Source organism: Brassica napus, chromosome C3 (assembly GCF_020379485.1).
Source record: "Brassica napus cultivar Da-Ae chromosome C3, Da-Ae, whole genome shotgun sequence".
In the NCBI taxonomy this organism is placed as follows: domain Eukaryota; kingdom Viridiplantae; phylum Streptophyta; class Magnoliopsida; order Brassicales; family Brassicaceae; genus Brassica; species Brassica napus.
The window spans coordinates 15,221,704-15,248,374 of NC_063446.1; the positions used below are offsets into that span (position 1 = coordinate 15,221,704).

The window sequence follows — 26,671 nt, forward strand, 5'->3', positions numbered from 1 at the left end:
TGATACATGGTTTTGACTTGATACATTTTTCTCGATAAATGGTTTTTTACATGATAAATGATTTGATACATAGTTTGTGAGTTAATATGTTAATTGATAAATAGTTTATTATCCGCTAAATGATTTGTTACATGATAAATGATTTGATACATATTTTGTGAATTAATATGTTAATTGATAAATAGTTTATTGACCGCTAAATGATTTATTACATGGTACATGTGTTGTTAGTTGGTAGAGAGTTTGGTATTAAAAAATAGATAGATTGTTTTATGATATTATAAAAGACATGTTGTGAATTGATACATTGTTTATAAAACTCATTAATGATTTCATAAATTGTTTGTCAGCTTATATAATGATTAAATGGTTTGTCTTGATACATTTTCTCAAGAAATGATTTGTTATACGATAAATGATTTGATACATGGTTTGTGAGTTAATATGTTAATTGATAAATAGTTTTTTTATCTGCTAAATAATTTGTTACCTTGCACATAGATTGTTAGCTGATTGAGACTTTGATATCAAAGAGTTGATAAATTGTTGTATGATGTTACAAAATACTTGTTGTTAATTATTTATAAAACTCATTAATGAATTAATACAAAATAAATTTTGTAAAATAAAAGTTTTTGAGAATTATTTACTCAAAAATAATTTTTTATTGTCCATCTTTTCGTCTCAAAAACTGGAGTAAACGAGTGGAGTAGAAGTTATATAGCTGGCAAGTTACATCCTGACACGCTTTTTTGCTCTCTGCAACGACAGTCAACAGAGTACCGACATAGTACGTACACGGAGGTTTCATCATGACGCAAAGGTAATTTCGTCAATTCATGGCGTAATGGGTATGGCTCAGCCTCTTAATGTCACATCATGTGTAGGTTACTAATATGGACATCAATTATGTATATTTAGCTAATTGTCTCTAAAAAATATTTATTGCCTTAGAGCATCTCCAAAAGATACTCTATAACTTCAAATATGAAGTTTTTTGTTCTCCAAAAAGGAACTTCAAAACTTTAAATTTGAAGTTTTTAGGAGTGAAACTCTATATTTGAAGTTTCACTACTCAAAACTTCAAATTTGAAGTTTCATATTTTTATTTGCATTTTGCTCCCTACAATTACACATCACATTTATGATTCATAAATATTTTCTTGTTTATTGTTTTAGTCCTTATAAAAATTATATCTCGTAAATATTTTAAGTTTTGCTAACAAAATTTAAGTGTACACATAAATTTAAATAAAACTTTAAAAGAAGATTTAAAATATTTAAAACTCGATTTAAATAACAAAATTATACAAAAAAAAAACTTTAACAATTTTTTTTTTAAAAAAAATTACATGAAGACATAACTATTACACAAATTTAAATATTACAACAATACTAATAGTCATGTAAATTTGATTCGGAACATTCAAAATTTCCAAATATTGTCCAATTTGTTTTGTGTAACTGAAGATGGTTGTTGTTGTTGATGATGTCTTTTCATACAATTCTTTCTTGTTCATATTTAATATATTCACGAGTATTAATATCATCGGTAAAAGTTAGTTTTTTAGCAATATTTCATGTTTCTCTTTTACTTTCTTGTTCTGATCTAATGTATTTACAAATATTAATATCACCTGATTTCAACAATTTTTATCTATAATCTACAAATTAAAAATTAGGAGAGCCATTTTTACTTCGAAATGCACTAGTAGATCATATATGCATTTCGAGAATCGCTTTATGGAATAATATGGTATTTTGCTTGAATTTTAATATTAATTAAGTTATTCTATTTAAAATTTTATATTTTAATATAATATTTTATTAATTGATATTGTTGTAATATGTTTATATATGTGCTAGTTATTTACAAAAGTTTTATGAATTCAAATTGATTATGACAAATATAAAGACCATATTATAAAATAAAAATAGTTTTGATGTTGAGTTTGAAGTTTTGTATTTGGAGAAGAATACCTTTAAACTTCAAATATAGAGTTTGTAAAACTTCAAAATAAAGTTCCTTTTTGGAGATGCCCTTAGTTGGTATAAAACCGTAAATAAACATTTAATGATATGATACTGCAAACTCGATTGTTATGAATTTATGGTATGATAAATACAATATCTAGCGTAATATTTTCTAGAGGAGTTGATAAACCTAAATTTACGATATAACTATAAATACATAAACCTAACAAATAAAACCGTGTTTTTATAACAAGTATGTTTCATTATATAACATTTTTATTTAGGTAAAGTAAATAATTTTTTAATACGAAAAAGAAAATTCAGTTTTTAACAAATAACGACCATAAAAATACTAAAATAAAAAACAAGAAACATTATTTAACATTTCACTTTTTGTCTATACTTTATTAAATTTGTAACATGTTCTCATACATAGAGGAAAAAACAAATTGCAAATACATAGTTAATTTTAACGTGCAAACATGTCATTATTTTAAGTATTTCACTCTGCATAAGGCGCAAATTATTATTATGAATGAGATAAGTATGTTTGATACAATCATTCATATTTATGCAATTAGTATATTTTTGGTATACGGTTTATATTATATGCATTCTTTGTTTGGGATATGAATATTAAATAACTAGCCAGAAAACATTATCATAATGTCATGACTGCCTGGTTTTAATTAACATGATACACATATGGGATGTGTAAGACCAATCAAATTAACGATGTGTGTAGTTGGTTTTTAAGATTGGTTTGGTCCAATGGTTTTAATCTTTTATTGAATTAGAAATCTAATTTGATTGGATTTTAATAATAAAGTAAAGACTATCTGATTAGTAATTAAAAATTAATAATTTTAATACGATTAAAATTAGTTTAATTATTTATAATTCAGTTAAAATACATAAAAGATATGTATTAGTTATATTTATATTTTATATTATATATAAATTTTAAATGTAAATTAAATTAGATTAAAATTATTTCCTCTATTGATTTCAAGTATTTTTTATGTTTACATAGTCTTATCAACTATCAAAGCTCGTTTCGTTGTAAGATGAGTTTGGCAAAGCAAGGTGTCGTTAGTTACATGAGTGAGGTAGATGGTAATAGTTACCATGTGAAATAAGATTTGTTTACTTGAATAAGATTTCAAAACGGTTTTGGGCTTAGAGGCATGAGTTGGATAAGACTTAAGATGTCATGTGACAACCAAGAATTATATTTGATATAATTAGCAAAGTGTTGCTTCCCGAAATAGCTAAACATTCGGGCGATGAGCTAAAGCTCACTCGGATTTTAGTGAAATATGGGTCTTGGATTATTATATTCAATTTGAGAAAAATGTTTTAAATATAATATGAGTTTTCTTAATTGTTGGGATTTCTCAAATTCCTAAACATCATATTAAAATTTCATATTCTTCTATTCCAGCGATATTAACTCCTCATAATTCGTTTTCATTGCGAAAAGTTCTTAAGAAAAACAAATTGAATGGAACGAACTTCTTTCAATGGTATCGAAACTCCAGAATTTTTTTCAGACAAGAGGGTAAGAAAAAAAGAAAGGGTAGGCCAAGCCAGATTGTGAATCTTAGGAAGTCTCATCATTTTCCTCAGTTTAATCTCTATTTGGAAGATCTGAAAAGAGATTTTTGAAATATCATCTTCGGATATTTATGTTATAGAAGTAAATGTTATTACTTCTGGTTCAACTTTTTGGGTATTGGATACCGGATGTGGTGCTCATATTTGTATGTATATGAATGGCCTACGCAACAGTAAATTTTTTGGAGAAAGGACAAGTGGACCTATGCGTTGGAAATGGAGCAAGAGTTGATGCATTAGCCGTGAGAACATTTCATTTGTATTTACGTTCAAGCTTGATTTTAGAACTTAAAAATTGCTACTATGTACCTGCTACAAGTAGGAATATTTTTCTGTTCCTTGTTTAATTTTCGATTAAACCAATTGTTGTTCTATTGATCGTAATGATATCTTTTATGGTAGTGGTCCATTAGAGAATGGACTAATATATAATATTATGAAACAGAATAATCGTTTATTCTTCTAAATTAAAAATATTTTTAAAATATAAATCTAAAATGGAAATTTTCTTTAAATTATTATCTCTATAAATTAATACATTAACATAGTCTCAACATTATTAATTTATAGAGTTTTTACTGTTTATATTAACGATTATGTAAATGAGAGTAATTGTATTCTCTTCCTATTTGACTGGCCCACTAATATATGTATTAGGTTTCTAGATTAAATTCACGTAATCTATATTATAATAGTTGAGTTTTTGCTCACTCCTTAGCGCGCCACGTCAGCGTTTTGTGGGTTCCACTTTTAAAAAGTGTGAAAAATGTCAAGTTCATGGTTCAAACCCGGGTTATTGAAATATAAACACCAACATTTATACCACTAAGATAAATGATACTTCGTACATTGATGGCCGAACCTAATATATATTTATGAAAGTAATACATGAACATGTGGAGAAACTGAACTAAAATTTACGGGCAAATCCGTTCTGTCCAGGGCTCTGACCTCACCAAAGAAACAACTCGAGTTGTTATTCGTCTCCTCATTGATCCGTAAGAAACAATTAACACATAATTCCCTTTATATTACTATCTACATTGTGCTAACATCAATAATCAAATATATTTCCTACCCAATATTTGTGGTCGTCTATTTATCTCTCTTACTTATCGATCTAATTTTACACAAATCTTTATTTTACAGCTTAAAAGAAACCACAATTAACCTAAACAATCAAAACACCAAAAACTAGAATCCCAAAAAGGACGAATCATTAATGATCACCTCTATTTTGTCTAATCTTACAAATAAACTTCAAAACAAATATACCAAACCAATCAACTCAACTAAAACTCAACGACACATACATTGAGCCAGCTAAACAAATACAAACTACACGGCCAACTATTTAACAATTTACAAACTTACTTTCGCAGATGCTTACGAAGAAGACGACAACCAAGATCAGTGAAATTACCTAAACAAAAAAGAAGAGTAAGTTACAAACTCTGATAAATACAACTAACAATGATTTTTGTTTACATATTACCCATCAAATAAAAGAGAAGCAAACACAGCCACACCAGGAGATACAAGAGACAATCCTAACAGACAAACATGTCCACCTACTCACTCCTCTTGTCTTATGAAAATAGCTTACATGCTCAATGTCAAAAAACCAATGCTATTGTCTTCTTATGAGAAATACATATATTCGTTTAAAAATCATTAAGACCCAAATACTAATTGTTACTCCTTTTATAGTTATTTCTACAAGTCTTCATATATTTGTTTTAAAGGTCCGGTAAAACCAACAAGTTTAAAAATAAAATAAAACATATAATCAATATAATAAGAACAAACAAAATTATTACTTAATACACACAACTTACACAACTAAACTGTAGAAAAAATATCCAGAAACAAAAGGTACTCTCAACAACCTTAATATAATTTAGGTAATCTCAACAGTACAAGTAACAAATTAAAAAGACAAACAAACAATAAGTTTCAGTGACAGAGCAAACAACACCACGAACTATATCAATCACATTACTAACACAATTTAGTTTTTCGTGAGTGCAGAACAGTGCATACACAGTTAATCATCACAACTCTAACTCTGTAACAATTAAAAAACTTGAAAAACAATGATCAACCCAAAACACAAAATTCACAGCTACAATAACCTTAACAAATATTGAGATGAAACAAGAACTCTGTCCATAACTCCGCGTTTGCGCGGGAGCAATGCACCTAATATATATAGTGATGCAATGATGTGAGTAATCCATATAAAAAAAACGTAGCCGAACCCAAAAATAAGAGAGACAAAAGAGTTTGTCAATTTGTGAGATATGATTTCTACGACACTAGCATCTCGTTTCGATCTAGTTTGTGTGCGTTTGGATATTGGTAGAGACACAACATTTGAAGTGCTAAACCTCGGTTTGTTTTGTTATTTGTTCTACTGCAAAATAACAAGGTATATTCGAAACTCTAGCATCTAGATTTATTTCATATATTGGCATGAAATTCTAAACATATAAATTTATAGGATGGTTTATAAATTATTATAAATCAATATGAATTTCTAATTTGGCCAGTGGGCTCGAGCTTGATTGAGACACCGGTTTGAATGGTCGATCAAAAATGTTTACAATCTTTGAATTTCAGGATCAACTTTAGTGTCCATTCAAAACAATAGTTTAAACATTTAATATCCGTAGACGTCTTTAGTTACAAACTTACAGTTAACACATATACTCATCTTCTAGAAGAAAAGAGATAAGAAACTTTAGTAACCGTAAAGCAATAGAGACGTTTAGGAGATAAGTGCTTGCCAGTTTCGAACCACTTCTTTTCATCCCCATAACGAACGACAACTCCTCCCTAAAGGAAAAATAAATATCAATGCTCTTCTAGAACCCTTATCCTATTCTTGTCTTTTAAGTATTACTTTATTTCACTTTCATTTTCAAATGCCATTATATGTGTCATGAAATAATTAGAAACCAATCCACTTCATCGTAGTCTTATATCAATCAACCTTCATTGAAGAAATAAACCCTCTTCTGTTTCGTGGTTATCTCAAAGTTTTTCAATATAAATCCATTTAAAGAAACATAAAACAAAAAGATAAAATCTGAAAATAGCTTAAAATACGAAAACATAAAGCAGGTTAGTAGTTGTCTCCCTTGTTTCTCGACGAACTATCGCCAAGATTAATTTCTAGGCTGATTGTTTTTTTAGGCGATTGCTGATATATGTATATGTGAATATGCAGTAGAAAGACTATATTTTCATTCCACAGTAATTATAAGGATGCTTCAAAATATAGAAGACTATATATTAGTTAATAATAGAGAGGAATAGTTAAAGTTGACAAAAAAAAAGAGAGGAATAGTTGACAAAAGAAAAGAAGAAGAACGCGACAAAGAAGAAGAAGAAGAACACGACAATAATGTAAAGGGGAAATGAAATAAAGAGAACTTGTCAAGCCTTTATCAATGTCTGACCTCATTATTATTTCCCTTTCCCATACTCATCCACTAATTTCATTTTTTTTTGGCAGTGTTCAATAAGGTTTACTCTGTGATAAAAATGAAACACTATACTAAATACTTTTTTTAACACTAGTTGGAACACATACTAAATACATTTCTCTTAAGAAAATCACATATTATAAGATCTATTCAGGAACATTTTCTTTTTTATGAGAAAAATTCAGGAACATCTTTTCTGAGTCCATTTTAAACTTAAACGAAAAAACATACATAAAAAATATGTAGCTGTAACGATTCGCATGCATCATGCATGTATACAAGACATTATTCTTCGCCAGTTGGCAGGATAATCTTGATTCAGATACAAAGTTTTTGTACTATACTAAATGAATTTAATTAGTTACTTATTTCTGCTGTATACAACAAGTTTGCTAGTGAGTAGTCGAGAGAAGAGATGACTTGGGTGAGGCTGCAAGTCCGCGAGATACCTTTACGTCGGTGCATCGCATAGTCTACGTGTTATTGTATTAAGACGTGTCTGGTAAGAGTGGAGATAAAGTTCAATATATTCATGACGCCTTCTAGAAGACTATAAAATACAATCCCTCTCGGTATCAGGTTGTATATATATGTTTCCTTCTTCCAAATGTAACTTCCCTCACAAAATTCTATCTACAGATTAATAGGTATACAAACACAAGATGATATCTTAAGACTTTAATTAATTAACAATTAAGCATAACTCATATAACAGTTTTGCCTGAAAGAATAATATATGTGGACTATTCAAGTAAGATGAGTGTAGAATGCAAAACGAAAATGTCCATCTATATATTAAAATTATTTATAATAAATTAAAAACTCACTATATGTTTCTACTTATCGATTGACAATTGCGTCAGTGAGTACGACTCATTCCATATTTGTCTTTGTAAAGCTTCTAGAAGTTCAGTGGTTTTCTTTAGTTTAAAAGATTTTTCTCAAAGAAACATGATTTATTGGTAACATGCTCACTAGTCTTCGTGAACTTTATCAAGAGGGTTGTAGATTCCATTTTTAAAGACTTTTCTTTTTCCTTTTTTCTTTTTGTAAAAAGGGAAAGGCTATGCTTTCAAAGGAAATTGCTTCTACAGAACCAAATTGTTGGGTGACATTGAAAGGGAACCTAGACTACTTCACCCCCTCTATAATAATCCCGGAGCATTACAACATGTTTTCGTAGCCACGTGTCATCACGAAAATAATTCTTAGAATTGTTAGAAAAATAAGTTGGTCCATATAAACATATACTATATTTTTTATTATCAAATGAATTAATAGGATACAAAAGAATATTTTTATTTTCTTAAATAAAAGCTACGGAATTACCTAATATGGTTAACATATATATGACAATTAATGATTATGAATAATACATATTTGATAATAAAAATTCTAACCTCTCTCTTTTTTTGTTTAATTTTATATTATTTAAAAAAATTAAACAATCACATTAAGCATATAATAAAAACAATTATATTTTTTCTTATATGTTATATTTTGAATTTTTTAAAACGACTATAAATTACTAAAAATGGTAAAAGTCTCACATTAAATATTTTGTGATCAATGGTTTAACTTTTTTTTGGTTAAAGCAAGATACAAATGATCATATATCATAGGGTGGGCGTTCGGATACACGTTCGGGTTTGTATCAGATATTTCAGTATAAAGGTATAGAACTCGTTTGGGTATTTCTACACTTCGGGTCGGGTTCGGGTATTTTATGTTCGGGTTCGGATATTTAAATTTTGAAAAAAATAAATAAATTATTCATTGTTTAAGTTTTTTTGTATTTAAAATATATTTTAACTTAACTGTTTTTTAAAAAAAAATTAAAAGATTAAACTATTAATAGATTTGGAAATAAAACTTTAAAAATAGAAAGACACTAATTTAGTTGTTGTTTTGAAATTTTAGATGCAACTTTTGTTAATGCAAGAACTTGATATGTATTTTAAGTGAGTAGCAAATGATTTTGTCTATAATTATATGTATATTATCTAATTTTGAGCAATAAGAATCATTAATATAAATAATTTGAATAAAATGAGAGAAATAAATTAGAAATATAGAGTTAAGTATACTTATGTTTGGTTTTCTTCGGATATCCATTCGGGTTCGGATATTACCCGTTTGGATTCAGATATTACCCGAACAAGTGAAATAAGTAATTTGTTTTGTTGTTCTAATTAGATGATTTTTAGACCGAGCTAGTGAATATATACTAGACAAACAATTATATTTCGAGTCTGTACTTATATTCTATAACAGCTTGATATATTAGATTTAAATACTAACCTGTTAATATAGTGTGCCGGTGATTTTTTTTCAAAATTTTGATTCTTAGATATGTATATGTAGTGAAACTAATTTTTACAAATGTCCATTTTTTTCAATTGACACTTGTGTAATTCACCGAATTCATAAAATAAGTGGAAAAAAAAAACTTAACTCATATCAATGAAACAAAAACGAGAGTGAAAGCACAATTCTATAGAGGTAGAAAATGAAATCACTTATAGAGAGTCAATAGTAAACAAATCGAGAGCATAAAACCTAATTCCATTTCGTCATTATACAATCGATGTTGTCTATTTGGTTTTGGTGATTTGTGTCATCCGCCAAACTTAATTTCCTTTTGTGCGTATGAAATCTTAAAAATAATTAAAATGAGATGTAATATGCTAACTCTTCAACAACGATGATATATTTAAGAGACCAACATTTGTATTCATCATTTTATAATCGATAAAGATTGTATTGTTACAAAATGTTAAAATCATTTCATAAACAAACATTATCATAAAAACTCACTCCGTGCACGTGCGCGGATTATCATCTAGTTATATAGTAATCTAGTTGATAAACTAATTTAAAAGCTCTTTGCTCAAGCTGCTTTTAGACTTCTTTTTCTTGATATCAGCTGCTTTTATATACTTAAATGTGGTAAAAGCGTAAAACATATAGTGCGGCCAGTATCAATTGATGAATATTATACAATGAAGTTACCAAACTTTTCTTAACCCTAAAAATTTACCTAGGTTAAAACAGAAACTATATATCTATGCGAATCTAACATGTATTTGAAAATAAGTCTACGAGTCCCTGAAACTATTCAACTTTCTTAAAAGTGGAGTAGTTGATATAAATTAAAGTGCTAACAGCGTCATTATCCAAGGTTTATTATGACGGGGTTATTAAGAGAATATAAGAAATTGTCTCAATAAAGTTTCCAGAAACTTGCTGGTTTTCTCGTAATTAATTAGATATTAGGATAAGACATGCACATTGCGCAGAGTGAATTTATATGAATATTATTTAAAAAATATCGTGTGGAAAATTAAAATTTATATTCTTGATCGAATTAATGTTTTTGGATCTTAAATAATTTTTTAAAATTTTTTTTGTTAATTACATAATTTGTTTACTGATGAACTGATCTCATTTTTAAAAATATTTTAGGTCAAAAACTCACTTATCGCATAAGAATCTAACGTTTAGGCCGAAACATCTCAGGCCTATTATTTGGTTACAATGAAACTATGTCAGCTCGGTTTTAAATCATGATTTAGAAATTTAAAAGTTAATTATGATTATGAAAAGTTTACGTTCACGTGCCAATCCTATCTATCTTCAATATTTTTTTCCTTTTTGTATCGTTTTTTTCATTTTGGTAATTGCTCGATATAAATATTGATTTTTGAATTTATTCTCATTTCGTTATTTTATTTTGGCCTGAGATTTAGAAAATGTTTAAGATTTAAAATTATTAAAAAGATACATACTTAGATTAAGATCTGCGGCTTGTGCAATATTTTTCTGCATATTATGAAATAATAAAACAATAATTATATATTAAATAACTAAGAAATCAATTATTATTATATAATAAATTGGAGTGTGCATATAAATCAAACGACCGATCTTGTTTATTCGCAATCATTTTAGGGTAAATAAATCAAAACAATTAATCTTATCTATCGTATATGACATATAATTAAATTTAAATGATATTAACATAGATATATAGTATACTTTTAATATGGATATTTATTAAATGAGGTTTCTACTCATATGATTTTATGATTATTTGCATATTTGTGTAACAAAATTTTACACCAACGATTTTTTTAATGTGCAATTTTTAGTGGTTTCAATAATTTTTAATCATTTAAAAAAATGACAATGAAGAATTCAAAATTAAAATATTAACTTTTCAATAAATATTCAACGCAGATAACAAAATATAAGTATGTATTTTCATATGATGTATAGTTTAATTTAAACGGTATGAAATATATATATATATATATATATTAACATAAACACCTGTTACACTACAAGAAAACACGCCGAATTCCGACGGAGGTTCCGACGGACATCAATGTTGTCGGACGTTTGTGACGGATTACCGACCAATTTCCGACGAAATCCAAAAATTTGAAGTCGTCGGAATTCCGTCGGCCATTTCCGACGGAATTCCAACGAAACAAGGGTCGTCGGAATTTTCCGACGACTTTTCGACGACATTCCGATAAAAAATGTAACTGTTGTAGTCGTCGGAAGTTCGTCGGTATATTCCGACGAATTTCCGACGACATTCCGATTAACAGTACAGTCATCGGAATTCCGTCGAAATTTTCCGACGAATTTCCGACGAACCATGTGACCGTTGCCGACAAATATATATGACCGTTATATAGCCGTTTGAGATTGGACAATACCCACGGAATTCCGACGGACTGCTTTACATCCGTCGGAATTTCGTCGGAAAGTCATCGGAGGGCCGTAAGCAATTTCCTATAAATACAACCTCTCCTCATTCAACTCATTCACACTTCATTCTCTCTTCATTCTCTTTAGTCATAACAATTCCGTGAAAATCATGTCTTCAGAAGTTTATTATCGCTCGTGGATGGATAAACCTCATTTGGATCCGAACACCAATTTGCTTACGGAAGAATACGTTCAAGGGATTGGAGAATTCATGAGGCTTGTTCAACAGCAACCGGATGCAAAAAGTGGTATGTTAAGATGTCCCTGCTCTACTTGCAATAATAATAAGGTTATAAAAGAATTTGATGTTTGGACTCATTTGTATATGAAAGGGTTTTCACGTAATTATAAAGTTTGGTACCTTCATGGGGAAACTGGTTATGAATATGGTAGTACTAGCGAACCTCAACCTGTTAGTGAACTTCAGCCTGATATTAGGTTAGAAGAATCTAGAACGGATATTGATTATGGTGTAGGTACTGAGCAGATGGTACATGATCATTATAGAGGGGAAGAACCAAATCCCGAATCTAGGAGATTTTTTGACATGTTGGATGCAGGAAAACAACCTTTGTATCAAAATTGTAGAGATGGTCATTCAGTCTTATCATCTGCAACTAGATTAATGGGTATTAAGACAGACTATAATTTGGCTGAAGAATGTATGGATGCGATTACTGATTTTGTCAAAGGTATTCTACCTGAGGATAACCTTGCACCGGGTTCCTACTACGAGGTTCAGAAACTTGTTGCCGGTCTTCAACTACCGTATGAAGTGATAGATGTATGTATTGACAACTGCATGATCTACTGGAGAGCGGATGAGACACGAAATGTATGCAAATTTTGTGGGAAACCTCGTTATCAGGAGACGAGGGGAAGAGTTCCGATCCCATTCAAAAGAATGTGGTATTTGCCTTTGACGGAAAGATTGAAGAGGTTGTATCAGTGTGAGCGCACATCAAAAGCAATGAGATGGCATGCAGAGCATTCCACAAATGGTGAAATTAGACATCCTTCAGATGCGAAGGCTTGGAAACATTTCCAGTCAACATATCCAGAATTTGCTGAAGAGAGAATAAATGTTTATCTTGGATTATCTACTGATGGTTTCAGCCCATTTGGAAAGCATGGAAGACAGTATTCTCTATGGCCAGTTATTGTGACACCGTACAACTTACGGCCGAGCTTGTGCATGCGACGAGAGTTTTTGTTTCTCTCAATTCTCGTCCCCGGACCAGATCATCCTAAAAGATCACTAGATGTGTTTCTTCAACCACCGATATATGAGTTGCAACAACTATGGGCGCATGGTTTTGAGACATACGATGTTTCATGCAAAGAAAACTTTCAGATGCGGGCAGTACTTATGTGGACAATAAGTGACTTTCCAGCATATGGTATGTTATCTGGATGGACAACACATGGGAGGCTATCATGTCCATATTGTCAAGATGACACAGATGCTTTCCAACTAAAGAACGGAAGGAAAACGTGTTGGTTTGACTGTCACAGACGATTTCTACCACCTGATCATCCATACCGCAGGAGTAAGACTTCGTTTACGAAGAACAAGCAGGTGTTTGATGGTCCACCTGAGGAAGTTAGTGGGAAAGATTTGTTGAAGCAGTTTAGGTATTTTGATGCAGAAAGGACGCCAGATGTAGGTGGACATGAAAACATTCGAGTCAGTGCAGTTGGAGAGCTACATAACTGGCACAAAAAGAGTATTTTCTGGGATCTGCCATATTGGGAGAGTCATCTATTGCGGCATAATTTAGATGTCATGCATATTGAGAAGAACTTCTTCGACAATCTGATGAACACAATCCTTAACATCCAAGGTAAAACGAAGGATAATTTGAAGTCAAAGTTGGATTTAGTCGATATCTGTGATCGTTCTGAACTTCACGTTGATGAGAACGGTACGGCCCCTTTTCCCATTTATCGGCTGGATGGTGCTAGAAAAGAAGAGTTCTTTGATTGGATTACAGATAAAGTGAGATTTCCTGACGGATTTGCATCAAATTTGGGGAACTGCGTTGATAGAAGCGAAGGAAAGTTTACTGGCTTGAAAAGTCATGATTGTCATGTAATTATGCAGCGCCTCCTTCCGTTTGCTTTTTCAGCATTATTGCCACGTAATGTTCATGAAGCAATTGCAGGTATCTAATATTTTTACAATTTAATTTATTTTTATATTTAACAATTATGCTTATAAAAACTTAATACTTACGAAAATTATATATGTCTTTTATCTATGTAGGGATTAGTGTTTTCTTCCGCGACTTATGCAGCAGAGTAGTGACTGAAGAGAGTATTAATAATTTGAAGACAAACACACCAGTCAGCATGTGCAACCTTGAGAAGATATTTCCTCCATCATTCTTTGATGTAATGGAACATCTTGCTATTCATCTCGCAAAAGAATTGGAACTTGGTGGTCCTGTGCAGTACAGATGGATGTATATTTTTGAGCGTTATATGCATCATCTGAAGAAGATGGTCAAAAATCAAAGCAGGGGGGAAGGATCTATAGTGGCACAGGTGATCAATGAAGAAACTGCAATCTTTGCTGAAAATTATTTTCCACCAGAAGTGCATACAAAACACCGAAGACCTGCTCGGCATGATGATAGAGGGGAGAGAGCAACATATCATGTTACTGTCCCAAGCATGTTCAAGGAAATATGACGACTTAGTGGAAAATTCACGAAGCGGAGACTTACGGACACTGAGCACGCTCATTTGCAAACATATTTGCTCACCAACTGTGAAGATGTTCTACAATATGAGAGGTAAAAATATTTATTCATTTATTGTTAGATTAATATTCAATAAATTTATTTCATATTGATAATATTTTTGTATATAGTGTATATATGGCGGAGTTGCGTATGACTCACAGGCATGCAACAGAAGATGAGCTTCGACAACTTAGAGATAACGGATTTGCAGCGTGGCTTCGTAGTTATGTGAGTCATACGGCCATTATCCACCTCCCTTCACCGGCAAATCCTCTTCTCACCCTCATATCACTTCCCCAAACCCTAAATCATGTAAGAATCATCCCAAACCTTCTTTAATCTCAATTGTTTAGGGTTTTGGAAGTTAGATCTCGGATTTTAGGTTGTTTGATTGATAGTTTAGGATATATAAGTTAGGATTGTTGTTTGGATTGTTGTTTTAGTTTTTTTTGGAACATTTTTTGATTTTTAAAAACGTTTTTTGATTTTTAAAAACGTTTTTTGATTTTTTAAAACGTTTTTTTGATTTTTAAAACGTTTTTCAAGTTTCCAGTAATGAAATATATATAATAAAACGTTTTTAAAATTTTTAAAAAATATTTAACAACATTTTTCTATATTTATAAATTTTTTATAATTTTGTATACATATATATATATATAAATCATGTATAATAAAAATTTTAAAATTTATTATAATTTTTTATAAGTTTCCACTAAACTATGTATAATAAAACGTTCTTTAAAAAAATTTATAAATATTTAACAACATTTTTCTTCATTTATAAAACATTTTATAATTGTGTATACATATATAATAAAAGGTTTAATAGTTTTTTTAAAAACGTTTATAAAACCTTTTGTAAATATATAAATGAAAACATTAAAAATTGAAATGAGACGAAAATATTTTTGATGTATTAATTTTTTTTTTAGGGCCGAGGATAAACCCCGCCTCGCAGCCCGTCTTCGACGTAGTTCGGTGGGCAGTTCCCGTGCATCAGGATCGTCTCATGACTTGGTTCCCGCGTATAAATTCCCGCTCCAGCTCCCGCTGCCCCTCGCGCTGCTGCTCAACAGGATCCGGGGGTCATGCCAGTTCATCTATTGGTTCAACAACCAGGTCGAGAGCATCTCCCGGTTCTCCAACCCAACCCACGACGAGGCCATAGCACTTGGTTAGTATTTTTTTTATTTGTACCATTATGTTTTTTTCCTTTAATTAACTTACTAACTTGTATATTTTTTAAAGGTTCACCAAGTCGAAAAATGGCATTAGCCGGAGCATCAACCAGATGATGTACTCCATGCTCCGTTTTGGATATCCAAAGTGGAGTGTGATCCTTTCCGACGAACGAGAGTTGTGGTTTTGTCAGTTTGCGGTATAGTAACTCTTCATTTTTTTAAAGTTTTTACATTTTTTTAAATATATTTACTTATTAAATTTTGTTTGTTTTGTAGCAAGAGTTCAACTGGCACTTCGATCTTACGGAAACAGTCCGTAAGAAATTCAACGAAAAGGCCATGGACTCTTATACGAAGCAGATAAACGCGTGGAAGACAGTTTGGCAGAAGAACAAGAGGCCACGGTTCATCAACGGGACGGTGTGGGAGCAGTTGATAGCTCATTGGGAGAAGGAAGAAACTGCAGAGACGTCTTCTAGGAACTCCAAGAACCGGAAGAGCGATCGTGGCGGGAAAGGTATGTATGTGCACAACCTCGGCGCTTGCTCTATGTCTACTAAGGAGGATGAACTTGTAAGTTTTTTATTATTATTTATCTTTATTTTTTAAATAAATATTTTATATATTCCTTGGCTAATAATGGCGGTTTTTTTAGATCGAAGCAAATGACGGTAATCCCGTTGATCGTCTCCAACTCATTAAGGTGGCTCACACTAACAAGACGACGAGTCAAATTCAGGACCCCGTGATCAAAGGTGTCGTTGATTTGGTGGAAGCTGAGATAGTATCTCAATCTCAGTCTCTCTCTGATGACGGCGATTCTACGGGAGCTTCAACCAACTTGTCTCTATTGCAAATAAATGAGATGGTTGAAAAGGTAATTTTTTTATTAATATATTTTTTTATAATGTAGATTACTAATTTGTCCCTATTTACTAACTTTAAATATTTTTGTAGGCGGTTCCTAAAAGGAAAGGAGGCCGTTTAGTTGGGTTGGCCCGCCGTGCTTCTTCGTATCCGGCATCTTCTTCGCAAGCTCCGTATGCCGATCCCATGATTCTCGAGGAGCTACATGACAAAGATGAACGGATTGGGGCATTGGAGGAGCATAACACCACTATCCTTTCTGAGAATGCCACTATCCGTTCGGAGAATGCCACTATCCTTGCTGAGTTGGCATCCCAGAAGAAGTTCAACACCGAGATAATGCAGAAGCTAGATCGTTTGATGTCTTCGAGTTCATCTTAGTTTTTTTCGGGTTTTTAAAACTTTCTGAATGTTTTTTTATTCTATTTCGGTTTGTATGAATTTTAAACTTTCTGAATGTTTTTTTTCTATTTCGGTTTGTATGAATTTAAATTATATAATATTATTAGTTCTAAATTTCTGATTTTTTAATTTATTAATTAATTTTTAATATAAAAAAATATATAAAAATACAAAATTAATTCGTTTTTAAAATTGGTATATTCCGACGAACTCTGGGCGTCGGAATATACCGACGGACCAATATCCGTCGAAATTTACCGACGAACCAATTTCCGTCGGAATATACCGACGAACAAATATCCGTCGGTATATTCCGACGACTAATGTCCGTCGGTATATTCCGACGACCAATGTCCGTCGGAATACACCGAGGAATCCACTACGTCGGAATTGTCCGAGGAACGTTCTCCGTCGGTAAATAGTTTTTCCGATGAACTCTGGTCTCGTGTGTCTGCATTGTAATATCGTCGGAAGTTCGTCTGAATGACGTTTCTCGGTATTCGTCAGAAAGTCGTCGGAAGTTCTGACGAATTTCCGATGAATTTTTTTTTTTCCGACAAAACGATACCGACGGACAGGTTCGTCAGAAATTCGTCGGAATCGGTCTATTCCGACGAATTTCTGACGATTTCGGCCATCAGAATCCCCCTGTTTTCTTGTAGTGTTAGAATAAAATTAGTTATTCATATGATTTTATAATCATTGTATCTTATTATTGAAAAAAAAAATTAAACTTCGATCACAAATGTTTATGTGAGACTTTTATCAGTTTTAGTAATTTATAATCGTTTTGAAAAATTCAAAATAAAACATATACAAAAAAAAACCTAAAATTTTATTATATGATTAATGTAATTGTGTAATTTATTTCAATAATAAATAATTAAACAAAAATGATAAAAATATATAGATTGTTAGCAAATCTTTATTAATTAAATCATTTATTGCCATATATATCTTTTTTTTTTGTCAGCAATAAACAGATTCATATAGACTCTGTAAACTAAACTGGTAGCTCCGTGTCCATATGGACAACAAACGATGGTTGGTTTCTTGCACTGCGTGCCATATATATCTTAATCACATTAGGTAATTCCGTAAGTTTTATTTAAGAAAAAAATATATAATAATTTCAATTTGATAAATGAACGTCCATAATGGACTTACTATATAATACAACATTCCCTAGCAAATTAATTTTGGACTAACAAAATTCTCAATTGATTCTCAAGCCGCTACGTAAGCAAAATTAGCATTCCAATCAATCACGTGACAACTCAGTATATCATTTTTTTTTTAATTAATACAAATTACATGTTATAACTTTTTAAATGTTTCTATTAATATACAGAGGATTTTCCTCTTTTAAAAGTAAATCTAAAAAACATATATTCGTGAACTATATCAGATCAGCTACATTTCAAAATATATTCCTAATAAAGGAAATTGCGTCAAGATAACAGAACCGGATGAGTGAAATTGAAAGGGAATGGCTTATACAAGTAACATGAGATGAGATATTCGTTTATATTCGTTTTCAATATTGTATGTGTAAACAAGATAAGAGTTAAATGTGGCGTAATCATAACTCATCGTGGTCATGATATTATTGAATGACAAGTTAAAATACTATGGTAGAAAGAAATAATTATACAATACTGCATATTAAAAACGCAGCCTATACTATTATTTGCAAAATAATTTTTTTCACTTTCAAATTTTCACATTGAAAGTTAGACTGGTTAATATCGTTTATATTTTTAACGAATAAAATATATAATTAGCCACAAAATAAAAAACAAATTTATTTTTTTATTAGATAAATGATTAAATTCACAATTATAAGAAATATCCAAAAGTTAAAAATATATTTTAAAATAAAAAAGATAATTCATATATATACCGTGTTGTTATCTAAAATTAAATTTAAAAAAAAAACAGAAAATACATAACTAAATAATGAGTGATTTTTAAGATTTATTTCTATATCATGAATATAGTATACAAAAAAAAATTCAAAGTTTATAATACATTAAAATATTCAAATGAAAACATAAATAATAATTTATCACTATATTCTTTTAATTAGTAATACATGTATTAATATATAAGTAGTTATAATAAAAATTAGAATGATTTCAAATGTTAAATTTTCTTAAATGAATATTATATTTATTATAATATAGTTAGATTGGTTAATGTCGTTGATACCTAATGAATTATTAGATTTATTTTTATATAGTTGATTATAAATTAACTATAATAAAAATTATCAAAGAAAGAAAGAATCGTGTACGATAATAATGTTTTATTTGATATTTACCTAATTATGTTTGATATTATCTGATGATGATCATCACTTAGTTCCTTTATAACGAAATAAATTAAAATAATAAGATAAATCTATGTGCATATTTATCGACTAACCGAAAATAGCATTATTATCTCAGTTCCCTTTTAAGAGTTCTTCTATGTTATCATCAACCTTTATTTTATTTTATTTTACTTACTTTGTTTTTATTTTAGTTTTTTTTAAAGTTTTTTTTGTAGTTCCATACATATTGGTAGTTTAAAAAAATAATCTAAAGAAGTAATGAGGGTTTTAAAAAAAGGCTTACCTATTTGCTTTATTTTATTGCATGTTTTATAGGTTACCATTCTCATTGTTTTACAGATTTCAGTTTGCATTTAAGAAGATAAAAATAAAACGGAAAAAATAAGAAGAAAAAGTTGTAGAAATGAAAATAACTAACAACATAAAAATAGTTGATTAGGATGATGATATTTACATATATAAATATCCGTAAAATTATTATGCATGCATGTGGGGACAAAACACCTAGTATGTGCGGATAGTTAGTTATTGATTTTTTTCGTATCCAAACTCTAACATTGAAAGTTATAGCATTTAAAATCAGTGATGGCTTTAATGAATTTTTATATATAATTAAAAACGAATTTATATTAATAATAAATTTTTTTTCAAAAAAATAAGATAATTCTTATATATTATGTCGTTATCTTGAAATAATATTTTCTATTATAAAAGTTTAAAATTAAGATATAAAGCAATTGATAATTAATTATTATTATTTTCATATTATAAAATTTAAAAAATTTATGATATAAAACAATTTATAATTAAATATTAATCGAGTAAAAACATTTCTATAAATATATTTTCTAAAATATATCTAATATGTATATATATCTAATATGTAAGTGTTTTTAAATTTTAACACAATATTAAACATATATATTTTAATGAAATTTTTTGTCATAAATAAATAATTTTATGTTTGATTTAAAAAACGTAAATAATAACTTATCAAGCTTGTTGTGAATTAATAAACATAAACTAATAAGTAATTGTAAGAAGATTATGCCCGACTGCGGTAAACACTTAGTTTTATAACTATAAACGATTCCGCAATTTTAATAGCAAAACGAAATGTGGTTTCCACGGTTTAATGGTTTAATTAGGTTTTCATAACATATAAATTGATATCTTTGTTTTGGTTAGTTTTACAAGAACGCGAGCTGCTTTTGAACATAAGTACATACCAAAGAAATGAGCTGCGTTTGCGTTTCAGAAACATGCACCACAAAATCCTTTTATTTTTTTTGAACATTTCACCACAAAATCTTGATATATAGTTTTTGATATATAGTCACCGAACCGTCGTCTTTCCGAAAGTAAGATTTTCTTATTAAGAATTCAATAAATATTTATAATTTAATTTTTCTTCAACTTTATTATATACTTTTCAACAATGAAATTTAATCAATTTAAATATTTTTATTTAATATTTTTTAAAAATATAAAAAAATATCTTAAACATATAGAAAATGTTCGTGTAACAACTCAAAAATCTAAAACTTGTTACTTTTTGGGAAATAACTTTTAACCAGAGTTCTTTTTCTTCCTCCACCCCCTTCCCTATATAAAGGCCCTGCCACCTTGCTTAACTTCAAAACAAATCACATTTCCTTAAATTCCCTTTTTATATTTTTACACTTAAACTCAATACTTTCAAAAGCTTATTTGTTTCATCTTTGATCACAACCATGATTATGGACAAGTCGAGTAACAGAGCTGAGGAAGTTTCAAAAGATTTGATTCCCGGTTTACCCTCGGAGTTAGCTATGGAGTGTTTGGTCAGAGTTCCGTACCAATTTCAATCCGCCATGAGATCCGTTTGCCGTTCTTGGCGAAGCTTACTCTCCGACTCTTCATTCATCAAAGAGCGGCGGAGATGCGGCAAAGCAGAGCTTCTCCTCTGCCTCGTTCAACCGCTTTCACCGCCAACACTGCCGGTGGTGGAGGAGGAGAAGAGTGAGAAACGCGTTTCCGGCACGCCCCGGTTTGGTTTGAGCGTTTACAACGCTACGATGGCCACGTGGAACCGCGTCGCGCTTCCCCAGCAGCAGATCCCGCTTTTCTGCGAGTGCGTCGCGGTTCAAGACGCAGGGAAGATTCTGCTCATCGGCGGGTGGGATCCGGAGACGCTACAGCCGGTGAAAGACGTTTACGTTCTCGAAGGAAGCGGGAGGAGGTGGAGACGAGGAGCGCCGATGAAGGAATCACGTTCCTTCTTCGCCTGCGCTTCCGTGGGTTCTACAAAAGTGTACGTCGCCGGAGGACACGACGAGCAAAAGAACGCCTTAAGATCAGCTGAGGTGTACGACGTGGAGAAAGACCAGTGGTCAACGATCGCATGGATGGCTGAAGGAAGAGACGAATGTCAAGGTTTAGCCATGGGGACGGGGGTAGGATTCTGCGTTTTAAGCGGTTACGCAACGGAGTCTCAAGGGAGGTTCCGACAGGACGGAGAAGTTTATGATCCGATGACAAAGTCATGGTCAAGAATCGAAAACGCATGGCCGTTTCCGGATACAAGCCCTAGAGGCCGCACCGTTGTAGACACTAGAGGCTCCTCTAGGTTATGTCGTTTCAGTACAGACCGTGAGTTACAGAGCCAGCGTCAATGGGAAAGTAGAGACGGTTCGAGAAAATGGAATCTGGATGTTGAAGTTACACAGCTTCCGACGAGTGGAAGTTCGGTTTACGTCGGAAGCTCTGGAGGTGAGTCGGTGGTAATGATCGGCGGAAGAAGAGAGACTAAAGGATTGTTGATGAAGACGACAACGGAGAAGAATGCCGGAAAGTGGAGTCATGTCAATGACATACCTTTTGGTTTCTCCACACTTCCATTCTCACATGCTTCAATCTATGTCTGAAAGTCTGATATATCAATTAGCAGCATAACCTTTGACTCCTCGTATGAATATATAACTTGGAAGACCATTTCAAAAGCATTTTGAAATGAAATACAACATATACGAGAGGTTATTACCTTTTTTGGATCCTAATGGAGAATATAGAAATCTGGTTGCAGTGTCATTTTCAAGAGACAAATATGTATACCAAAACAAGTTGTTCAGGATACAAGAGCTAACGTGGTTGAGTGGATAGATACGATTCACACCTTAGGAGATTATCATACGTGTTCCCAGATAGAAAGTAATCAGCAGAACATAAATGCCCAGTTTCTTTAGATGGACAAAGCCACCAGCCGATAACTACAAATGCAACTTTGATGCAGGTTTCGACTATAACACAAATGTTGTGAACAAACTCAAATCAATCTCTACGAAAAAGAAAAAAACTTCGAGAGAAATTCAAATGAGGCAAATGCTATAATTTCCCTAGATGGACAAAGCCACCAAATGATAACTACAAATGCAACTTTGATGCAAGTTTCGACTATAAAACAAATAATGTGAACAAAGGCTAATTAATTTCGACGAAATAAGAAAAACTTAGAGAGAAATTCAAATGAGGTAAATTCTTATTTTAGTGTTTGTATATTAATATGTGAACGAATAACTTACAATTCATTAGACTTGTATTTGTCCAGCTTCATAAATCCAATATTCATTTTCCATTTAGAAAAACTTCATTCTTTACTAAAAACGGTGTTTCTAATTTTAACAGATATACCTGACCAAATGTGTTCGTTCCTTTAGAAAATGATCATCCGGCCCAACGAGTGTATCCTTTGGTGCATCAAGACTCAAATCAATCCAGAATCAAAAACAGCAAAAGCCAAAGCAGATTGGATATTGAGAAACGACAGAGGCTTGCCTGTACTCTGGAGTTTGTAGGACTCTGTATAGTTTTATCACCACACTGAAGCAAAGCTCACTGCTAGATGTTATGGAACACATAAGAAACCATGGATTATAACTATATGTTTTGAGGGTGACTCAAATGTTCTGATCGATGTCATCAATAACAGGGTGAAATATCACAATATCAAGAACATATGTAACTATATCTATGTTGGTTCTTTGTCTTTTAACCAATGTTCATTTTTGTATAGCGGGCAAACAATACACCAGCTCATCTCTTAGCTAAACATAATCTATGTTAGTCTAGTGCATCTTCATTGGTGGTTGTCTAGTCTAATGCGTTGTATTATAATTTTGTAAACTCTTTCTAATATACAAAAAATAATTTGCCGTAAAAATAGATTAGCAGCATAAAAATGTGATTACAAGTTTACAACGACCAAATTATGTACTTATGTGTGACATACACGACATAACGCAACAATATTACAACTATTTGGTTTGGGCTTGTTCAAAAGCCCATCATAGCCCCAGAGCTGAACAATAACAAACGCGTTTTTGAATTACTTAAATTTACATTTTTACCCTTTACGTCAAAGAGGTGCAATTATACATAGTAAGTAAACACCAAATTTACAGTTTTAACCTTTATCCTTTGCGTCCTCTACTTCTTCGTTCAAGTCTTCAACAACGAGACCACCAACCACATTTTACGTTATCAGGGTTTCGAAAGTTCGGGTTTTTTTTCTCGAAAAAAGGAAGACCCAGAAATCTAACTTTCGGTATGCCTGCCTCGAAGAAGGTTCGTTCGTGAAAAAAATCTCCTCTTACTCTAACTATATACTTGTTTGAAATTTTCGAGATGTTTGTATCAGGTTTCCGACAGGAACCCCATAGGACAAGTGTTCAACAAGTTGTTGGAGAATATTGGAGAATCAGAGGAGTTTTCCTTGCCGGATTGGTTGAACGAAGGGAAACCAACTCCTTACACCTACATCAAGCGCAGTATCCTTTTAACTAATCTTATAAAATATGAAATTTTTGTTGGAGATTTCACGTGTTATCGCCTTAGATAGTTATGAAGATATATACGTGTCGGAGAAAACAAAAAAAAAGGCTGAGGACGATGGAATATTCTGTTCTTGTGCCTTGTCCCATGGCTCTTCTTCAGTTGTGTGTGGGAGTGATTGTGATTGTGGGTATGCATCAGTTTATACAACTTACTTTATTGAACTATCTAAAGAGCATTTACAACCATGATTAAGTACATTCAACTTGGAAAAAATCAATCTTTGTGTAGGTTGTTAAACGCAAGCTGTTCATCCGATTGCTATTGTGGGAATGAGTGTAACAATAAGCCTTTCCAACAACGGCGTGTGAAGAAGTTAAAGATAATTCAAGTAAATGAATTAATAGTTTTTTGATATGAACCTTTGTTCACTTAAGAAATTACAAAGATCTAGGATAAGCTTTTTCTTAACCCTAAGTTCTCTTTGAAGATAACTGTTAGAAGTTCGTTTCCTATTAATCAATTTAGAAACCATCCTGTACAACTCAATCAAAACCCTAATGCAAAAAAAAGAAGGTTGAACTATCTAACATAGAATATAATTTATGAAAACATAATTAATAAAATGAAACACTAATATCATTGAATAAAATACCCTAACTTTGTTATGTATCAGTTTCCTAAGATTAGTTAGGCTTTGATTTTTGGTTGTTGGTTTTTATATTATTTGTTTCCTGTAGACAAAAAAATGTGGATCAGGGATTGTAGCAGATGAATACATCCAAGAAGGAGAGTTTATCACTGAATATGTAGGAGAAGGTGATGATGTGATACTGTTTGATGTTTTGCCTCTCTGCTGAATATATTACAACCTGTTTGCTAAAATTGTGTTTTTTTTTTCTCAAATCTTTACCTCAATGTAGTCATAGATGATGCGACTTGTGCACAAAGGCTATGGGAGATGAAAGGCCGTGGAGAAACAAATTTCTATCTGTGTGAGATAAACAGAAATATGGTGATTGATGCCACTAAAAAGGGAAATAAATCGAGATATATCAATCATAGTTGCAACCCTAATACGCAGATGCAGACATGGTTTGTTTCTTGTCACCTTTATTGCTTATGCTTTTGTTCGACCAAAGTTATCATTTGGTCATGTTTTGCTTGCTATCAGGATAATTGAGGGTGAGACAAGAATCGGCATTTTTGCCATCTCTGACATAAATAAGGGAGAGCATATCACTTATGACTATCAGTAAGATGATTTTCTCTCATCCTAGTTTGCATTAAAAACACATATCTGAGTTTATGTTCATCCCCATGTTTTCATAGCTTATGCTTTCTCTAGTATCATTTCTAGTAAAGTAAGAATTTCATAGTTTTCCAAGTTTATATAATCTGTTGAGTTGTGACACTAATTAATGAAATAGAATCAGTTTTGTGCAGTAAAGGACAACATTTGACTTATAACTGTCAGTAAGATAATTACTCACATCCCTTACTAACACATATCTGAGTGTATGATCATCCCCATGTTTCATAGCTTATGCTTTCTCTGGTATCATTTCGAGTAAGTCCAAAATCTGTTGAGTGGTGACACTAATGAAATAGAGCAGGTTTGTTCCGTTTGGTGAAGATCAAGACTGCCATTGTGGAGCAATAGGTTGCAGAAAGAAGCTTGGGGTGAAACCAAACAAACCTAAATTAGTCCCGGATGAAGAAACTCGTAACATCGTGGTATCTGAATTGGCTCAGCAGACACTGCCCCCGGTATTTTGAATATTTATCTGAAAAGAAGATTCAAATATAGATCTTCTCTTTGCCATGGCATAGTTTCACATTCACTAAGATTTTGTGTGTTATGAGTTGTAGAGACTTATTTGTTTTTTCCACTTTTGGTTAGGTTCATCATAATGGAGATATACATGAAGGTAAGTATGGATTCTTTTTTCTACTCTATTTGCGAGAGAAGCTTAGCTTAGTGTGTTTTGGTTTGTAAGAAAATCAATTTGGATTCCATCGTCTCTCCAGGAACATTAATTAACAATCTTAGTGAAGAGCAATCATGTCCTCGTACTTGTATTGGTGTAGTGATCAGGTTATCTCGCCCCACGAGCGATAGGTATGTATAAACTTTTGGCTCCTTGGATTAGTTTTCTGGCTCATGTCATAATACTCTTCTCTAACGTATATTAGAGATTTTCAGGTGTTTTGGCATCATTAGACGTTTTCATGAGGTTACAAGAAAGCACTCGGTATTATTTGTTCTCACCTTCTAACTTGGGAATATCACTCTTGCTATAAGACCTGTGTTAACATGTTCTAACTTAGGTGATGTTTGAGGATGGTGTTACTGAGTTTATCGACCTGTCGAAAGAAGACTGGGAGATTTTATCTGACTGATTTTGCTTTTCAGGTGATTTAAAACTCTTTGGTTGATTTCACTTTATTATTGAAGCATAGAGT

The 26,671-nt window shown here is 31.6% G+C and overlaps 2 protein-coding genes across 2 annotated transcripts; both read left to right on the forward strand.

The window, feature by feature from the left end:
• Positions 1-21,129: 21,129 nt before the first annotated feature.
• Positions 21,130-22,465, forward strand: LOC106388357 (F-box/kelch-repeat protein At2g44130-like). The gene has a single exon (XM_013828408.3). The coding sequence runs from the start codon at positions 21,130-21,132 to the stop codon at positions 22,300-22,302; it is 1,173 nt and encodes a 390-aa protein (XP_013683862.1). The 3' UTR covers positions 22,303-22,465.
• Positions 22,466-22,723: 258 nt separating this feature from the next.
• On the forward strand, positions 22,724-26,621 carry LOC106386790 (histone-lysine N-methyltransferase ASHH3-like). The gene is made up of 12 exons (XM_013826603.3): positions 22,724-23,998; positions 24,072-24,201; positions 24,281-24,395; positions 24,497-24,596; positions 24,946-25,024; positions 25,129-25,300; positions 25,380-25,460; positions 25,822-25,975; positions 26,109-26,136; positions 26,237-26,327; positions 26,412-26,460; positions 26,537-26,621. Exons 1-12 carry the CDS (start codon positions 23,981-23,983, stop codon positions 26,606-26,608), a joined length of 1,089 nt encoding a protein of 362 aa, XP_013682057.1. The 5' UTR covers positions 22,724-23,980; the 3' UTR covers positions 26,609-26,621.
• The last annotated feature ends 50 nt before the right edge of the window (positions 26,622-26,671 follow it).